The 15,000-nt window shown below is 47.0% G+C and overlaps 1 protein-coding gene across 2 annotated transcripts in view; it reads left to right on the top strand.

The window, feature by feature from the left end:
• LOC129859945 (receptor tyrosine-protein kinase erbB-4-like) overlaps positions 1-15,000 on the top strand; it is a 600,299-nt gene that overhangs the window by 508,178 nt on the left and 77,121 nt on the right. For both annotated transcript variants that reach the window (XM_055930221.1, XM_055930219.1), the window contains exon 17: positions 6,534-6,666. In XM_055930221.1, the coding sequence (XP_055786196.1) occupies positions 6,534-6,666 (133 nt within the window). The remainder of the gene's footprint in view (positions 1-6,533; positions 6,667-15,000) is intronic.

The raw sequence follows: 15,000 nt of genomic DNA, 5'->3' as shown, positions 1-15,000 counted from the left end.
AGGGAGGATAGGGTAGAGGGATAGAGAGAGGGAGGATAGGGTAGAGGGATAGAGAGAGGGAGGATAGGGTAGAGGGATAGAGAGAGGGAGGATAGGGTAGAGGTATAGAGAGAGGGAGGATAGGGTAGAGGGATAGAGAGAGGGAGGATAGGGTAGAGGGATAGAGAGAGGGAGGATAGGGTAGAGGGATAGAGAGAGGGAGGATAGGGTAGAGGGATAGAGAGAGGGATGGAAGGATAGAGGGATAGAGAGAGGGATGGAAGGATAGAGGGATAGAGAGAGGGATGGAAGGATAGAGGGATAGAGAGAGGGATGGAAGGATAGAGGGATAGAGAGAGAGAGGATAGGGTAGAGGGATAGAGAGAGGGAGGATAGGGTAGAGGGATAGAGAGAGGGATGGAAGGATAGAGGGATAGAGAGAGGGATGGAAGGATAGAGGGATAGAGAGAGGGATGGAAGGATAGAGGGATAGAGAGAGGGAGGATAGGGTAGAGGTATAGAGAGAGGGATGGAAGGATAGAGGGATAGAGAGAGGGATGGAAGGATAGAGGGATAGAGAGAGGGATGGAAGGATAGAGGGATAGAGAGAGGGATGGAAGGATAGAGGGATAGAGAGAGGGATGGAAGGATAGAGGGATAGAGAGAGGGAGGATAGGGTAGAGGGATAGAGAGAGGGAGGATAGGGTAGAGGGATAGAGAGAGGGATGGAAGGATAGAGGGATAGAGAGAGGGATGGAAGGATAGAGGGATAGAGAGAGGGATGGAAGGATAGAGGGATAGAGAGAGGGAGGATAGGGTAGAGGTATAGAGAGAGGGATGGAAGGATAGAGGGATAGAGAGAGGGAGGATAGGGTAGAGGTATAGAGAGAGGGGGGATAGGGTAGAGGGATAGAGAGAGGGGGGATAGGGTAGAGGGATAGAGAGAGGGGGGATAGGGTAGAGGGATAGAGAGAGGGGGGATAGGGTAGAGGTATAGAGAGAGGGATGATAGGGTAGAGGGATAGAGAGAGGGAGGATAGGATAGAGGTATAGAGAGAGGGAGGATAGGGTAGAGGGATAGAGAGAGGGAGGATAGGGTAGAGGGATAGAGAGAGGGAGGATAGGGTAGAGGGATAGAGAGAGGGGGGATAGGGTAGAGGGATAGAGAGAGGGATGGAAGGATAGAGGGATAGAGAGAGGGATGGAAGGATAGAGGGATAGAGAGAGGGATGGAAGGATAGAGGGATAGAGAGAGGGATGGAAGGATAGAGGGATAGAGAGAGGGAGGATAGGGTAGAGGTATAGAGAGAGGGATGGAAGGATAGAGGGATAGAGAGAGGGAGGATAGGGTAGAGGTATAGAGAGAGGGGGGATAGGGTAGAGGGATAGAGAGAGGGGGGATAGGGTAGAGGGATAGAGAGAGGGGGGATAGGGTAGAGGGATAGAGAGAGGGGGGATAGGGTAGAGGTATAGAGAGAGGGATGATAGGGTAGAGGGATAGAGAGAGGGAGGATAGGATAGAGGTATAGAGAGAGGGAGGATAGGGTAGAGGGATAGAGAGAGGGAGGATAGGGTAGAGGGATAGAGAGAGGGAGGATAGGGTAGAGGGATAGAGAGAGGGGGGATAGGGTAGAGGTATAGAGAGAGGGAGGATAGGGTAGAGGTATAGAGAGAGGGATGATAGGGTAGAGGGATAGAGAGAGGGAGGATAGGATAGAGGTATAGAGAGAGGGAGGATAGGGTAGAGGGATAGAGAGAGGGAGGATAGGGTAGAGGGATAGAGAGAGGGAGGATAGGGTAGAGGTATAGAGAGAGGGATGATAGGGTAGAGGGATAGAGAGAGGGATGGAAGGATAGAGGGATAGAGAGAGGGGGGATAGGGTAGAGGGATAGAGAGAGGGAGGATAGGGTAGAGGTATAGAGAGAGGGAGGATAGGGTAGAGGTATAGAGAGAGGGATGATAGGGTAGAGGGATAGAGAGAGGGAGGATAGGATAGAGGTATAGAGAGAGGGAGGATAGGGTAGAGGGATAGAGAGAGGGAGGATAGGGTAGAGGGATAGAGAGAGGGAGGATAGGGTAGAGGTATAGAGAGAGGGATGATAGGGTAGAGGGATAGAGAGAGGGATGGAAGGATAGAGGGATAGAGAGAGGGGGGATAGGGTAGAGGGATAGAGAGAGGGAGGATAGGGTAGAGGTATAGAGAGAGGGAGGATAGGGTAGAGGGATAGAGAGAGGGAGGATAGGGTAGAGGTATAGAGAGAGGGATGGAAGGATAGAGGGATAGAGAGAGGGGGGATAGGGTAGAGGTATAGAGAGAGGGAGGATAGGGTAGAGGGATAGAGAGAGGGAGGATAGGGTAGAGGGATAGAGAGAGGGAGGATAGGGTAGAGGTATAGAGAGAGGGAGGATAGGGTAGAGGTATAGAGAGAGGGAGGATAGGGTAGAGGGATAGAGAGAGGGAGGATAGGGTAGAGGGATAGAGAGAGGGGGGATAGGGTAGAGGTATAGAGAGAGGGAGGATAGGGTAGAGGGATAGAGAGAGGGAGGATAGGGTAGAGGTATAGAGAGAGGGATGATAGGGTAGAGGGATAGAGAGAGGGAGGATAGGATAGAGGTATAGAGAGAGGGAGGATAGGGTAGAGGGATAGAGAGAGGGAGGATAGGGTAGAGGGATAGAGAGAGGGAGGATAGGGTAGAGGTATAGAGAGAGGGAGGATAGGGTAGAGGGATAGAGAGAGGGAGGATAGGGTAGAGGGATAGAGAGAGGGGGGATAGGGTAGAGGTATAGAGAGAGGGAGGATAGGGTAGAGGGATAGAGAGAGGGAGGATAGGGTAGAGGTATAGAGAGAGGGATGATAGGGTAGAGGGATAGAGAGAGGGAGGATAGGATAGAGGTATAGAGAGAGGGAGGATAGGGTAGAGGGATAGAGAGAGGGAGGATAGGGTAGAGGGATAGAGAGAGGGAGGATAGGGTAGAGGTATAGAGAGAGGGATGATAGGGTAGAGGGATAGAGAGAGGGATGGAAGGATAGAGGGATAGAGAGAGGGGGGATAGGGTAGAGGGATAGAGAGAGGGAGGATAGGGTAGAGGTATAGAGAGAGGGAGGATAGGGTAGAGGGATAGAGAGAGGGAGGATAGGGTAGAGGTATAGAGAGAGGGATGGAAGGATAGAGGGATAGAGAGAGGGGGGATAGGGTAGAGGTATAGAGAGAGGGAGGATAGGGTAGAGGGATAGAGAGAGGGAGGATAGGGTAGAGGGATAGAGAGAGGGAGGATAGGGTAGAGGTATAGAGAGAGGGAGGATAGGGTAGAGGGATAGAGAGAGGGAGGATAGGGTAGAGGGATAGAGAGAGGGAGGATAGGGTAGAGGTATAGAGAGAGGGAGGATAGGGTAGAGGTATAGAGAGAGGGATGATAGGGTAGAGGGATAGAGAGAGGGATGGAAGGATAGAGGGATAGAGAGAGGGGGGATAGGGTAGAGGTATAGAGAGAGGGATGGAAGGATAGAGGTATAGAGAGAGGGGGGATAGGGTAGAGGGATAGAGAGAGGGAGGATAGGGTAGAGGTATAGAGAGAGGGATGGAGGGATAGAGGGATAGAGAGAGGGGGGATGGAGGGTAGAGGTATAGAGAGAGGGATGGAAGGATAGAGGTATAGAGAGAGGGGGGATAGGGTAGAGGGATAGAGAGAGGGAGGATAGGGTAGAGGTATAGAGAGAGGGAGGGAAGGATAGAGGGATAGAGAGAGGGAGGATAGGGTAGAGGGATAGAGAGAGGGAGGGATAGGGTAGAGGATAGAGAGAGGGATGGAGGGATAGAGGGATAGAGAGAGGGAGGATAGGGTAGAGGTATAGAGAGAGGGATGGAAGGATAGAGGGATAGAGAGAGGGAGGATATGGTAGAGGTATAGAGAGAGGGATGGAAGGATAGAGGGATAGAGAGAGGGAGGATAGGGTAGAGGTATAGAGAGAGGGATGGAAGGATAGAGGGATAGAGAGAGGGATGGAAGGGTAGAGGTATAGAGAGAGGGATGGAAGGATAGAGGGATAGAGAGAGGGATGGAAGGGTAGAGGGATAGAGAGAGGGAGGATAGGGTAGAGGTATAGAGAGAGGGATGGAAGGATAGAGGGATAGAGAGAGGGAGGGAAGGATAGAGGTATAGAGAGAGGGAGGGAAGGATAGAGGGATAGAGAGAGGGATGGAAGGATAGAGGGATAGAGAGAGGGAGGATAGGGTAGAGGTATAGAGAGAGGGATGGAAGGGTAGAGGGGTAGAGAGAGGGAGGGAAGGATAGAGGGATAGAGAGAGGGATGGAAGGATAGAGGGAAAGAGAGAGGGAGGATAGGGTAGAGGTATAGAGAGAGGGATGGAAGGATAGAGGGATAGAGAGAGGGATGGAAGGGTAGAGGTATAGAGAGAGGGATGGAAGGATAGAGGGATAGAGAGAGGGAGGATAGGGTAGAGGTATAGAGAGAGGGAGGATAGGGTAGAGGTATAGAGAGAGGGATGGAAGGATAGAGGGATAGAGAGAGGGATGGAAGGATAGAGGGATAGAGAGAGGGATGGAAGGGTAGAGGTATAGAGAGAGGGATGGAAGGATAGAGGGAAAGAGAGAGGGAGGATAGGGTAGAGGTATAGAGAGAGGGATGGAAGGGTAGAGGGATAGAGAGAGGGATGGAAGGATAGAGGGGTAGAGAGAGGGAGGATAGGGTAGAGGTATAGAGAGAGGGATGGAAGGATAGAGGGATAGAGAGAGGGAGGATAGGGTAGAGGTATAGAGAGAGGGATGGAAGGATAGAGGGATAGAGAGAGGGAGGATAGGGTAGAGGTATAGAGAGAGGGATGGAAGGATAGAGGGGTAGAGAGAGGGAGGGAAGGATAGAGGGATAGAGAGAGGGAGGATAGGGTAGAGGGATAGAGAGAGGGAGGATAGGGTAGAGGGATAGAGAGAGGGATGGAAGGATAGAGGGATAGAGAGAGGGAGGGAAGGGTAGAGGGATAGAGAGAGGGATGGAAGGATAGAGGGGTAGAGAGAGGGAGGGAAGGATAGAGGGATAGAGAGAGGGAGGATAGGGTAGAGGGATAGAGAGAGGGAGGATAGGGTAGAGGGATAGAGAGAGGGATGGAAGGATAGAGGGATAGAGAGAGGGAGGGAAGGGTAGAGGGATAGAGAGAGGGATGGAAGGATAGAGGGGTAGAGAGAGGGAGGGAAGGATAGAGGGGTAGAGAGAGGGAGGGAAGGATAGAGGGATAGAGAGAGGGAGGGAAGGGTAGAGGGATAGAGAGAGGGATGGAAGGATAGAGGGGTAGAGAGAGGGAGGATAGGGTAGAGGGATAGAAGGAAGGAAAGAGGATGGAAGGATAGAGTGAGGGAGGGAAAGCTAGAGGGATAGAGAGAGGGAGGGAAGGATAGAGGGATAGAGAGAGGGAGGGAAGGATAGAGGGATAGAGAGAGGGAGGGAAGGATAGAGGGAGAGAGGGAAGGAAAGAGGATGGAAGGATAGAGGGAGGGAGGGAGGGAGGGAGGGAGGGAGGGAGGGAGGGAGGGAGGGAGGGAGGGAGGGAGGGAGGGAATGTTTAAGAGAGGAGAGGGTTAGCAAACATTTAAAAGGAAGATGAAAAAATCCTGTTAGAGGTATTGAAAATAACATTGCTGATTTATTAGATTTATTAGATGCTACAAAGGCACATAGCTAAAAGGAGACTCAATGGACAGAGCTGTATCTCCTCAACATACACAGTACTTCATTATGAGTAATACTTCACAGAACTTCATTATGAATAATACTTCACAGTACTTTCATTATGTATAATACTTCACAGTATTTCATTATGTATAATACTTCACAGTATTTCATTATGTGTAATACTTCACAGTACTTGATTATGAATAATACTTCACAGTACTTCATTATGAATAATACCTCACAGTACTCCATTATGAATAATACTTCACAGTACTTCGTTATGAATAATAATTCACAGTACTCCATTATGAATAATACTTCACTGTACTTCATTATGAATAATACTTCACAGTACTTCATTATGAATAATACTTAACAGTACTTCATTATGAATAATACTTCACAGTACTTTCATTATGTATAATACTTCACAGTATTTCATCATGTATAATACTTCACAGTACTTGATTATGAATAATACTTCACAGTACTTCATTATGAATAATACTTCACAGTACTCCATTATGAATAATACTTCACAGTACTTCATTATGAATAATACTTAACAGTACTTCATTATGAATAATACTTCACAGTACTCCATTATGAATAATACTTCACAGAACGTCATTATGTATAACACACACACACACACACACACACACACACACACACACACACACACACACACACACACACACACACACACACACACACACACACACACACACACACACACACACACACACACACACACACACACACACACACACACACACACACACACACACACACACACACACAGTTCCATAATGTACTGGAGCCATACATGTTGGTGACATACGGGTCTCTGACTCTGTCTGCAGGACGCCCCTGATCGCGGCCCTGGTGATCGGTGCTCTGTTTGTCATCGTCATCGTGGCGCTGAGCGTGGCGGTCTACGTGCGCCGTAAGAGCATCAAGAAGAAGAGGGCTCTGCGCCGCTTCCTGGAGACAGAGGTGAGGGGTCAAGGTCACCCAGGGTTCGTTGTGACTCAACCAATCAGCTCAGGGAATTAGACATTACATTCCTATACTGGTGTGGGGTTATGAGTGGATATTATGTGAAGGATTTCACAGCATGTACTTTATGTATATCTGAAAAGGATACGATCTCTGTAAACCCTGACATGATGTTGAACAAGAGACAGTAGCTCCACATGTACTCTACACATCGTAGTGCACTGTGTCAAAATGGAGACTTCCAAACTGTTTAACTCCACACCGTAGCTTGCTAAACCTTGGACAGAATATTTAACTGACCCATAAAGCATACAACTACCTCAACATTATGCCTTCTCCATCTCTCGTTGTTTGAGCATTGAGATGAAGTTCCAAGGATTTATTACTAGACTGGAGAATACACTTGGTATTCATTGGAGGGGATGTGTGTGTGTGTGTGTGCGTTCACGTGTGTGTGTGTGTGTGTGTGTGTGTGTGTGTGTGTGTGTGTGTGTGTGTGTGTGTGTGTGTGTGTGTGTGTGTGTGTGTGTGTGTGTGTGTGTGTGTGTGTGTACCCGCCCGCAGCTGACCTGGCCTCCCAGTTCCATTCCAGAATAGGAGCTGTCGGGGAGCGTTAGGATAATGTACAGGTGAAAGGACAGTGTTATAGACAGCTGTCAGTCTGGAGACGTGTCCAGCCCCGCCTGCTGCAGTCCCACAGCGCTGCAGCACAGAGAGGCTGACGGAGGAACATCCCAATCACTCTTCCTCTGACAAGGGAGAGTCTTAGTGGACACTAATTCATATCCATAATGCTGGATCTTATTGTGGTGGTGGTGGTGGTGGTGGGGGGGGGGGGGGGGGGTAGAAAGAGGGGAAGGGGGAGGGTCAGGGGTTGACGATCTGGGACTACTAACCAGTCTACCAAGCCCACTTACACACACACACACACGCACGCACGCACGCACGCACGCACGCACACACACACACACACACACACACACACACACACACACACACACACACACACACACACACACACACACACACACACACACACACACACACACACACACACACACACACACGCACACACACCCTGTGACCCTAACACATACACTTTGAATACATCCCCACTCCCCTCCTCCCCTCCACTCCTCCTCCCCTCCTCCCCACCTCCCCTCCTCCCCACCTCCCCTCATATACCTCCCCAGCATACTAAATTACCTGTGTACATCGTCTCTGATTGGTTGAAAGAAAGAATCACAAAAGGAGGGGTTTGATGTGTTATGCTGTCCAGCAGCCCATCTCCTCTCTGATTGGTTGAAAGGAGTGTTTTTGATGTGTTATGCAGCCCATCTCCGCTCTGATTGGTTGAAATGAGTGGTTTTGATATGCTATGTTGTCCAGCAGCCCTTCTCTTCTCTGATTGGTTGAATGTAGGGTTTTTGATATGCTATGCTGTCCAGCAGCCCTTCTCCTCTCTGATTGGTTGAAAGGAGGGTTTTTGATGTGCTATGCTGTCCAGCAGCCCTTCTCCTCTCTGATTGGTTGAAATGTTTTTTTTGATGTGTTATGCTGTCCAGCAGCCCTTCTCCTCTCTGATTGGTTGAAATGGTTTTTTTGATGTGCTATGCTGTCCAGCAGCCCTTCTCCTCTCTTCTTCTGGCTGATGAAACAGTGAGTTTTTTCAGAGAGTGTTGAGTGAAGTGATTGCACTATTGACAACTAATGATACAGTTTAGTCACTGGCCATGAATGGAGAATTTAGAATATGACACCTGTCTCCCTGGAGAGAGAGAGAGAGAGAGAGAGAGAGAGAGAGAGAGAGAGAGAGAGAGAGAGAGAGAGAGAGAGAGAGAGAGAGAGAGAGAGAGAGAGAGAGAGAGAGAGAGAGAGAGAGAGAGAGAGAGAGAGAGAGAGAGAGAGAGAGAGAGAGAGAGAGAGGAGAGAGAGAGAGAGAGAGAGAGAGAGAGAGAGAGAGAGAGAGAGAGAGAGACGAGAGAGAGAGAGAGGAGAGAGAGAGAGAGAGAGAGAGAGAGAGAGAGAGAGAGAGAGAGAGAGAGAGAGAGATATTGTCATATCCTGACCATAGAAAGCCTTTATTTTCTATGGTGGAGTAGGTCAGGGCGTGACTAATCAATCAATCAATTTTATATAGCCCTTCGTACATCAGATAATATCTCGAAGTGCTGTACAGAAACCCAGCCTAAAACCCCAAACAGCTAGAATGCAGGTGTAGAAGCACGGTGGCTAGGAAAAACTCCCTAGAAAGGCCAAAACCTAGGAAGAAACCTAGAGAGGAACCAGGCTATGAGGGGTGGCCAGTCCTCTTCTGGCTGTGCCGGGTGGAGATTATAACAGAACTATGCCAAGATGTTCAAAAATGTTCATAAGTGACAAGCATGGTCAAATAATAATCATGAATAATTTTCAGTTGGCTTTTCATAGCTGATCATTAAGAGTTGAAAAACAACAGGTCTGGGACAGGTGGCGGTTCCATAACCGCAGGCAGAACAGCTGAAACTGGAATAGCAGCAAGGCCAGGCGGACTGGGGACAGCAAGGAGTCACCACGGGCGGCAGTCCCGACGCATGGTCCTAGGGCCCAGGTCCTCCGAGAGAAAGAAAGAGAGAAGGAGAAAATTAGAGAGAGCCAAGATTTTCAAAATGTTCATAAATGACAAGCATGGTCAAATAATAATCAGGAATAAATCTCAGTTGGCTTTTCATAGCCGATCATTAAGAGTTGAAAACAGCAGGTCTGGGACAGGTAGGGGTTCCATAACCGCAGGCAGAAGAGTTGAAACTGGAATAGCAGCAAGGCCAGGCGGACTGGGGGCAGCAAGGAGTCACCACGGCCGGTAGTCCCGACGTATATAGTACTAAAACACTTAAGTGTCTCTCCCGATCCCAGGCCCTCGCAGAGCTGTGCAGATCCAGGACAGCTAAGCCCTGGAGGAATACGCAGATTCAAAGAGAAGTCCGTAATTTGCTTTCTAATGGTCATGATCTTTTCCTCAAAGAAGTTCATGAATTTATTACTGCTGAAGTGAAAGCCATCCTCTCTTGGGGAATGCTGCTTTTTAGTTAGCTTTGCAACAGTATCAAAAATAAATTTTGGATTGTTCTTATTTTCCTCGATTAAGTTGGAAAAGTAGGATGATCGAGCAGCAGTGAGGGCTCTTCGGTACTGCACGGTACTGTCTTTCCAAGCTAGTCGGAAGACTTCCAGTTTTGTGTGGCGCCATTTCCGTTCCAATTTCCTGGAAGCTTGCTTCAAAGCTCGGGTATTTTCTGTATACCAGGGAGGTAGTTTCTTATGACAAATGTTTTTCGTTTTTAGGGGTGCAACTGCATCTAGGGTATTGCGCAAGGTTAAATTGAGTTCCTCAGTTAAGTGGTTAACTGATTTTTGTCCTCTGACGTCCTTGGGTAGGCAGAAGGAGTCTGGAAGGGCATCAAGGAATTTTTGTGTTGTCTGAGAATTTATAGCACGACTTTTGATGCTCCTTGGTTGGGGTCTGAGCAGATTATTTGTTGCGATTGCAAACGTAATAAAATGGTGGTCCGATAGTCCAGGATTATGTGGAAAAACATTAAGATCTACAACATTTATTCCATGGGACAAAACTAGGTCCAGAGTATGACTGTGGCAGTGAATAGGTCCAGAGACATGTTGGACAAAACCCACTGAGTCGATGATGGCTCCGAAAGACTTTTGGAGTGGGTCTGTGGACTTCTCCATGTGAATATTAAAATCACCAAAAATTAGAATATGATCTGCTATGACTACAAGGTCTGATAGGAATTCAGGAAACTCAGAGAGGAACGCTGTATATGGCCCAGGAGGCCTGTAAACAGTAGCTATAAAAAGTGATTGAGTAGGCTGCATAGATTTCATGACTAGAAGCTCAAAAGACGAAAACGCCATTTTTTTTTTTGTAAATTGAAATTTGCTATCGTAGATGTTAGCAACACCTCCGCCTTTGCGGGACGCACGGGGGATATGGTCACTAGTGTAACCAGGAGGTGAGGCCTCATTTAACACAGTAAATTCATCAGGCTTAAGCCATGTTTCAGTCAGGCCAATCACATCAAGATTATGATCAGTGATTAGTTCATTGACTATGACTGCCTTTGAAGTGAGGGATCTAACATTAAGTAACCCTATTTTGAGATGTGAGGTATCACGATCTCTTTCAATAATGGCAGGAATGGAGGAGGTCTTTATCCTAATAAGATTGCTAAGGCGAACACCGCCATGTTTAGTTTTGCCCAACCTAGGTCGAGGCACAGACACAGTCTCAATGGGTATGGCTGAGCTGACTACACTGACTGTGCTATTGGCAGACTCCACTAAGCTGGCAGGTTGGCCAACAGCCTGCTGCCTGGCCTGCACCCTATTTCATTGTGGGGCTAAAGGAGTTAGAGCCCTATCTATGTTGGTAGATAAGATGAGAGCACCCCTCCAGGTAGGATGGAGTCCGTCACTCCTTAGCAGGTCAGGCTTTGTCCTGTTTGTGGGTGAGTCCCAGAAAGAGGGCCAATTATGTACAAATTCTATCTTTTGGGAGGGGCAGAAAACAGTTTTCAACCAGCGATTGAGTGCTGAGACTCTGCTGTAGAGCTCATCACTCCCCCTAACTGGGAGGACCCAGAGACAATTACTCGATGCCGACACATCTTTCTAGCTGATTTACACGCTGAAGCTATGTTGCACTTGGTGACCTCTGACTGTTTCATCCTAACATCGTTGGTGCCGACGTGGATAACAATATCTCTATACTCTCTACACTCGCCAGATTTAGCTTTAGCCAGCACCATCTTAAGATTAGCCTTAACGTCGGTAGCCCTGCCCCCTGGTAAACAGTGTATGATCGCTGGGTGATTCGTTTTAAGTCTAATACTGCGGGTAATGGAGTCGCCAATGACTAGGGTTTTCAATTTGTCAGAGCTAACGGTGGGAGCCTTCGGCGTCTCAGACCCCGTAACGGGAGGAGTAGAGACAAGAGAAGACTCAGACTCAGACTCCGACTCGCTACATAATGGGGAAAACCGGTTGAAAGTTTCTGTCGGCTGAATGAGCGACACCGGTTGAGCATTCCAACAGCATTTCCCTCCAGAAGCCATGAGAAAGTTGTCCGGCTGCGGGGACTGTGCGGGGGGATTTATACTAACGTTACTATCTGTACTTCCTGGTGGCACAGACGCTGTTTCTTCCTTTCCTACACTGAAATTACCCTTGCCTAACGATTGCGTCTGAAGCTGGGCTTGCAGCACAGCTATTTTCGCCGTAAGGCGATCGTTCTCCTGTATATTATGAGTACAGCGACTGCAATTAGAAGACATCATGTTAATGTTACTACTTAGCTTCGGCTGTTGAAGGTGTTGACGAACCATGTCCAGATAAAGCGTCCGGAGTGAAAAAGTTGAATGAGGGAAAAAAGTTGCGATGGAAAAACTAAAAATATAAACGGTAATTAAAAACAGAAACAAAACAAAAAACGTAAAGTTGTCAGCTAGCAAAGTAAAGTAAAGTTGGCAGCAAAACGCACAGCAACAAAACGCACAGCAACACGTCTGCAGATTCAACAGGAAGTGACCTGACCAGGAAAAGGGGGTTAGTCTAGTTTATATTTTCTATGTGGGGTTCTAGTTTTGTTTTCTATGTTGGTGATTGGTATGATTCCCAATTAGAGGCAGCTGGTAATTGTTGTCTCTAATTGGGGATCATATTTAGGTAGCCTTTTTCTACCTGTGTGTTATGGGATATTGTTTTTGAGTTATTGCACGTAGCATCTCTGTAGTCTCGGTTCGTTGTTAGTTAATTGTTTATTTGTTTTTGTCTTTGCTTCGTTTCACTTTCTAATAAATAATGTGGAACTCAACATCCGCTGCGCCTTGTCCGATATTCATTCCAACAAACGTGACAGAGATGAGACAGAGAGACAGACAGAGAGACAGAGATTAGAGAGACAGAGATGAGAGAGACAGAGAGATATCTATATCTCCTCTATATCTCCACTCAATTCAATTCAATTCAAGGGGCTTTATTGGCATGGGAAACATATGTTTACATTGCCAAAACAAGTGAGGTAGATAATATGCAAAAGTGAAATAAACATTAAAAATTAACAGTAAACATTACACTCATAGAAGTTTCAAAAGAATGAAGACATTACAAATGTCATATTATGTCTATTTACAGTGTTGTAACGATGTACAAATGGTTAAAGTACAAAAGGGGAAATAAATAAGCATAAATATGGGTTGTATTTACAATGATATTTGTTCTTCACTGGTTGCCCTTTTCTTGTGGCAACAGGTCACAAATCTTGCTGCTGTGATGTTACACTGCGGTATTTCACCCAGTAGATATGGGAGTTTATCAAAATTGGGTTTGTTTTTGAATTCTTTGTGGACCTATGTAATCTGAGGGAAATATGTGTCTCTAATATGGTCATACATTGGGCAGGAGGTTAGGAAGTGCAGCTCGGTTTCCACCTCATTTTGTGGGCAGTGTGCACATAGCCTGTCTTCTCTTGAGATCCAGGTTTGCCTACGGCGGCCTTTCTCAATAGCAAGGCTATGCTCACTGAGTCTGTACATAGTCAAAGCTTTCCTTAAGTTTGGGTCAGTCACAGTGGTCAGGTATTCTGCCACGGTGTACTCTCAGTTTAGGGCCAAATAGAATTCTAGTTTGCTCAGTTTTTTTGTTAATTCTTTCCAATGTGTCAAGTAATTATCTTTTTGTTTTCTCATGATATGGTTGGGTCTAATTGTGTTGCTGTCCTGGGGCTCTGTGGGGTCTGTTTGTGTTTGTGAACAGAGCCCCAGGACCAGCTTGCTTAGGGGACTCTTCTCCAGGTTCATCTCTCTGTAGGTGATGGCTTTGTTATGGAAGGTTTGGGAATTGCTTCCTTTTAGGTGGTTGTAGAATTTAACGGCTCTTTTCTGGATTTTGATCATTAGTGGTTATCGGCTTAATTCTGCTCTGCATGCATTATTTGGTTTTCTACGTTGTACACGGAGTATATTTTTTCATGCTGAATTCTGCATGCAGAGTCTCAATTTGGTGTTTATCCCATTTTGTGAAATCTTGGTTGGTGAGCTGACCCCAGACCTCACAACCATAAAGGGCAATGGGTTCTTTGACTGAGTCAAGTATTTTTAGCCAGATGTTGAATTTTATGTTCCTTTTGATGGCATAGAAGGCCCTTCTTGCCTTGTCTCTCAGATCGTGGTGCTCGTTACTTGTGGTGCTGATGTTTAGGCTGAGCTATGTATAGTTTTTTGTGTGCTCTAGGGCAACGGTGTCTAGATGGAATTTGTATTTGTGGTCCTGGCGACTGGACCTTTTTTGGAACACCATTATTTTGGTCTTACTGAGATTTACTGTCAGGGCCCAGGTCTGGCAGAATCTGTGCAGAATATCTAGGTGTTGCTGTAGGACCTCCTTGGTTGGTAACAGAAGCACCAGATCATCAGCAAACAGTAGTCATTTGACTTCAGATTCTAGTAGGGTGAGGCCGGGTGCTGCAGAATGTTCTAGTGCTCTCGAAATTCATTGATATATATGTTGAAGAGGGTGAGTCTCTCTATGTACTCTCTCTATAACTCCTCTCTCTGTCCTCTCTCTATATCTCCACTCTCTGTGTCTAGCTCCTCTATGTCCTCTCTCTCTATCACCTCTCCCTCTCTCCTCTCTCTGTCCTCTCTCTATATCTCCACTCTCTGTGTCTAGCTCCTCTATGTCCTCTCTCTCTATCACCTCTCCCTCTCTCCTCTCTCTGTCCTCTCTCTATATCTCCACTCTCTGTGTCTAGCTCCTATATGTCCTCTCTCTCTATCACCTCTCCCTCTGTCCTCTCTCCATATCTCCACTCTCTGTGTCTAGCTCCTCTATGTCCTCTCTCTCTATCACCTCTCCCTCTCTCCTCTCTCTGTCCTCTCTCTCTATCTCCACTCTCTGTGTCTAGCTCCTATATGTCCTCTCTCTCTATCACCTCTCCCTCTGTCCTCTCTCCATATCTCCACTCTCTGTGTCTAGCTCCTCTATGTCCTCTCTCTCTATCACCTCTCCCTCTCTCCTCTCTCCATCCAACTCTTGAAACCCTTTTTATATATCTCTTTCTCGCATGTACATGTATATTCCTTTCCTCACTCTTCTCTAACTTCTAAGGCAAGGGGCAGATGAATGAAAATATATGGTCTAAGGCTTTTTGAAGACAGATTTTTTTTAAATGCTTGTCTCTGAGACTGTGTGGAGCTACCAAGGACTTTCCCAGATTACTCTTTGACCCCTGACCCCTGATTTGAACATTGACTCCTTGTCTGTCTGCTGGAGCAA

The sequence above is a fragment of the Salvelinus fontinalis genome, chromosome 7 (assembly GCF_029448725.1).
Source record: "Salvelinus fontinalis isolate EN_2023a chromosome 7, ASM2944872v1, whole genome shotgun sequence".
Classification (NCBI taxonomy): Eukaryota; Metazoa; Chordata; class Actinopteri; order Salmoniformes; family Salmonidae; genus Salvelinus; species Salvelinus fontinalis.
Note: the sequence above shows the minus strand (reverse complement) of the source record. Positions and strands in the feature narration are given on the sequence as shown.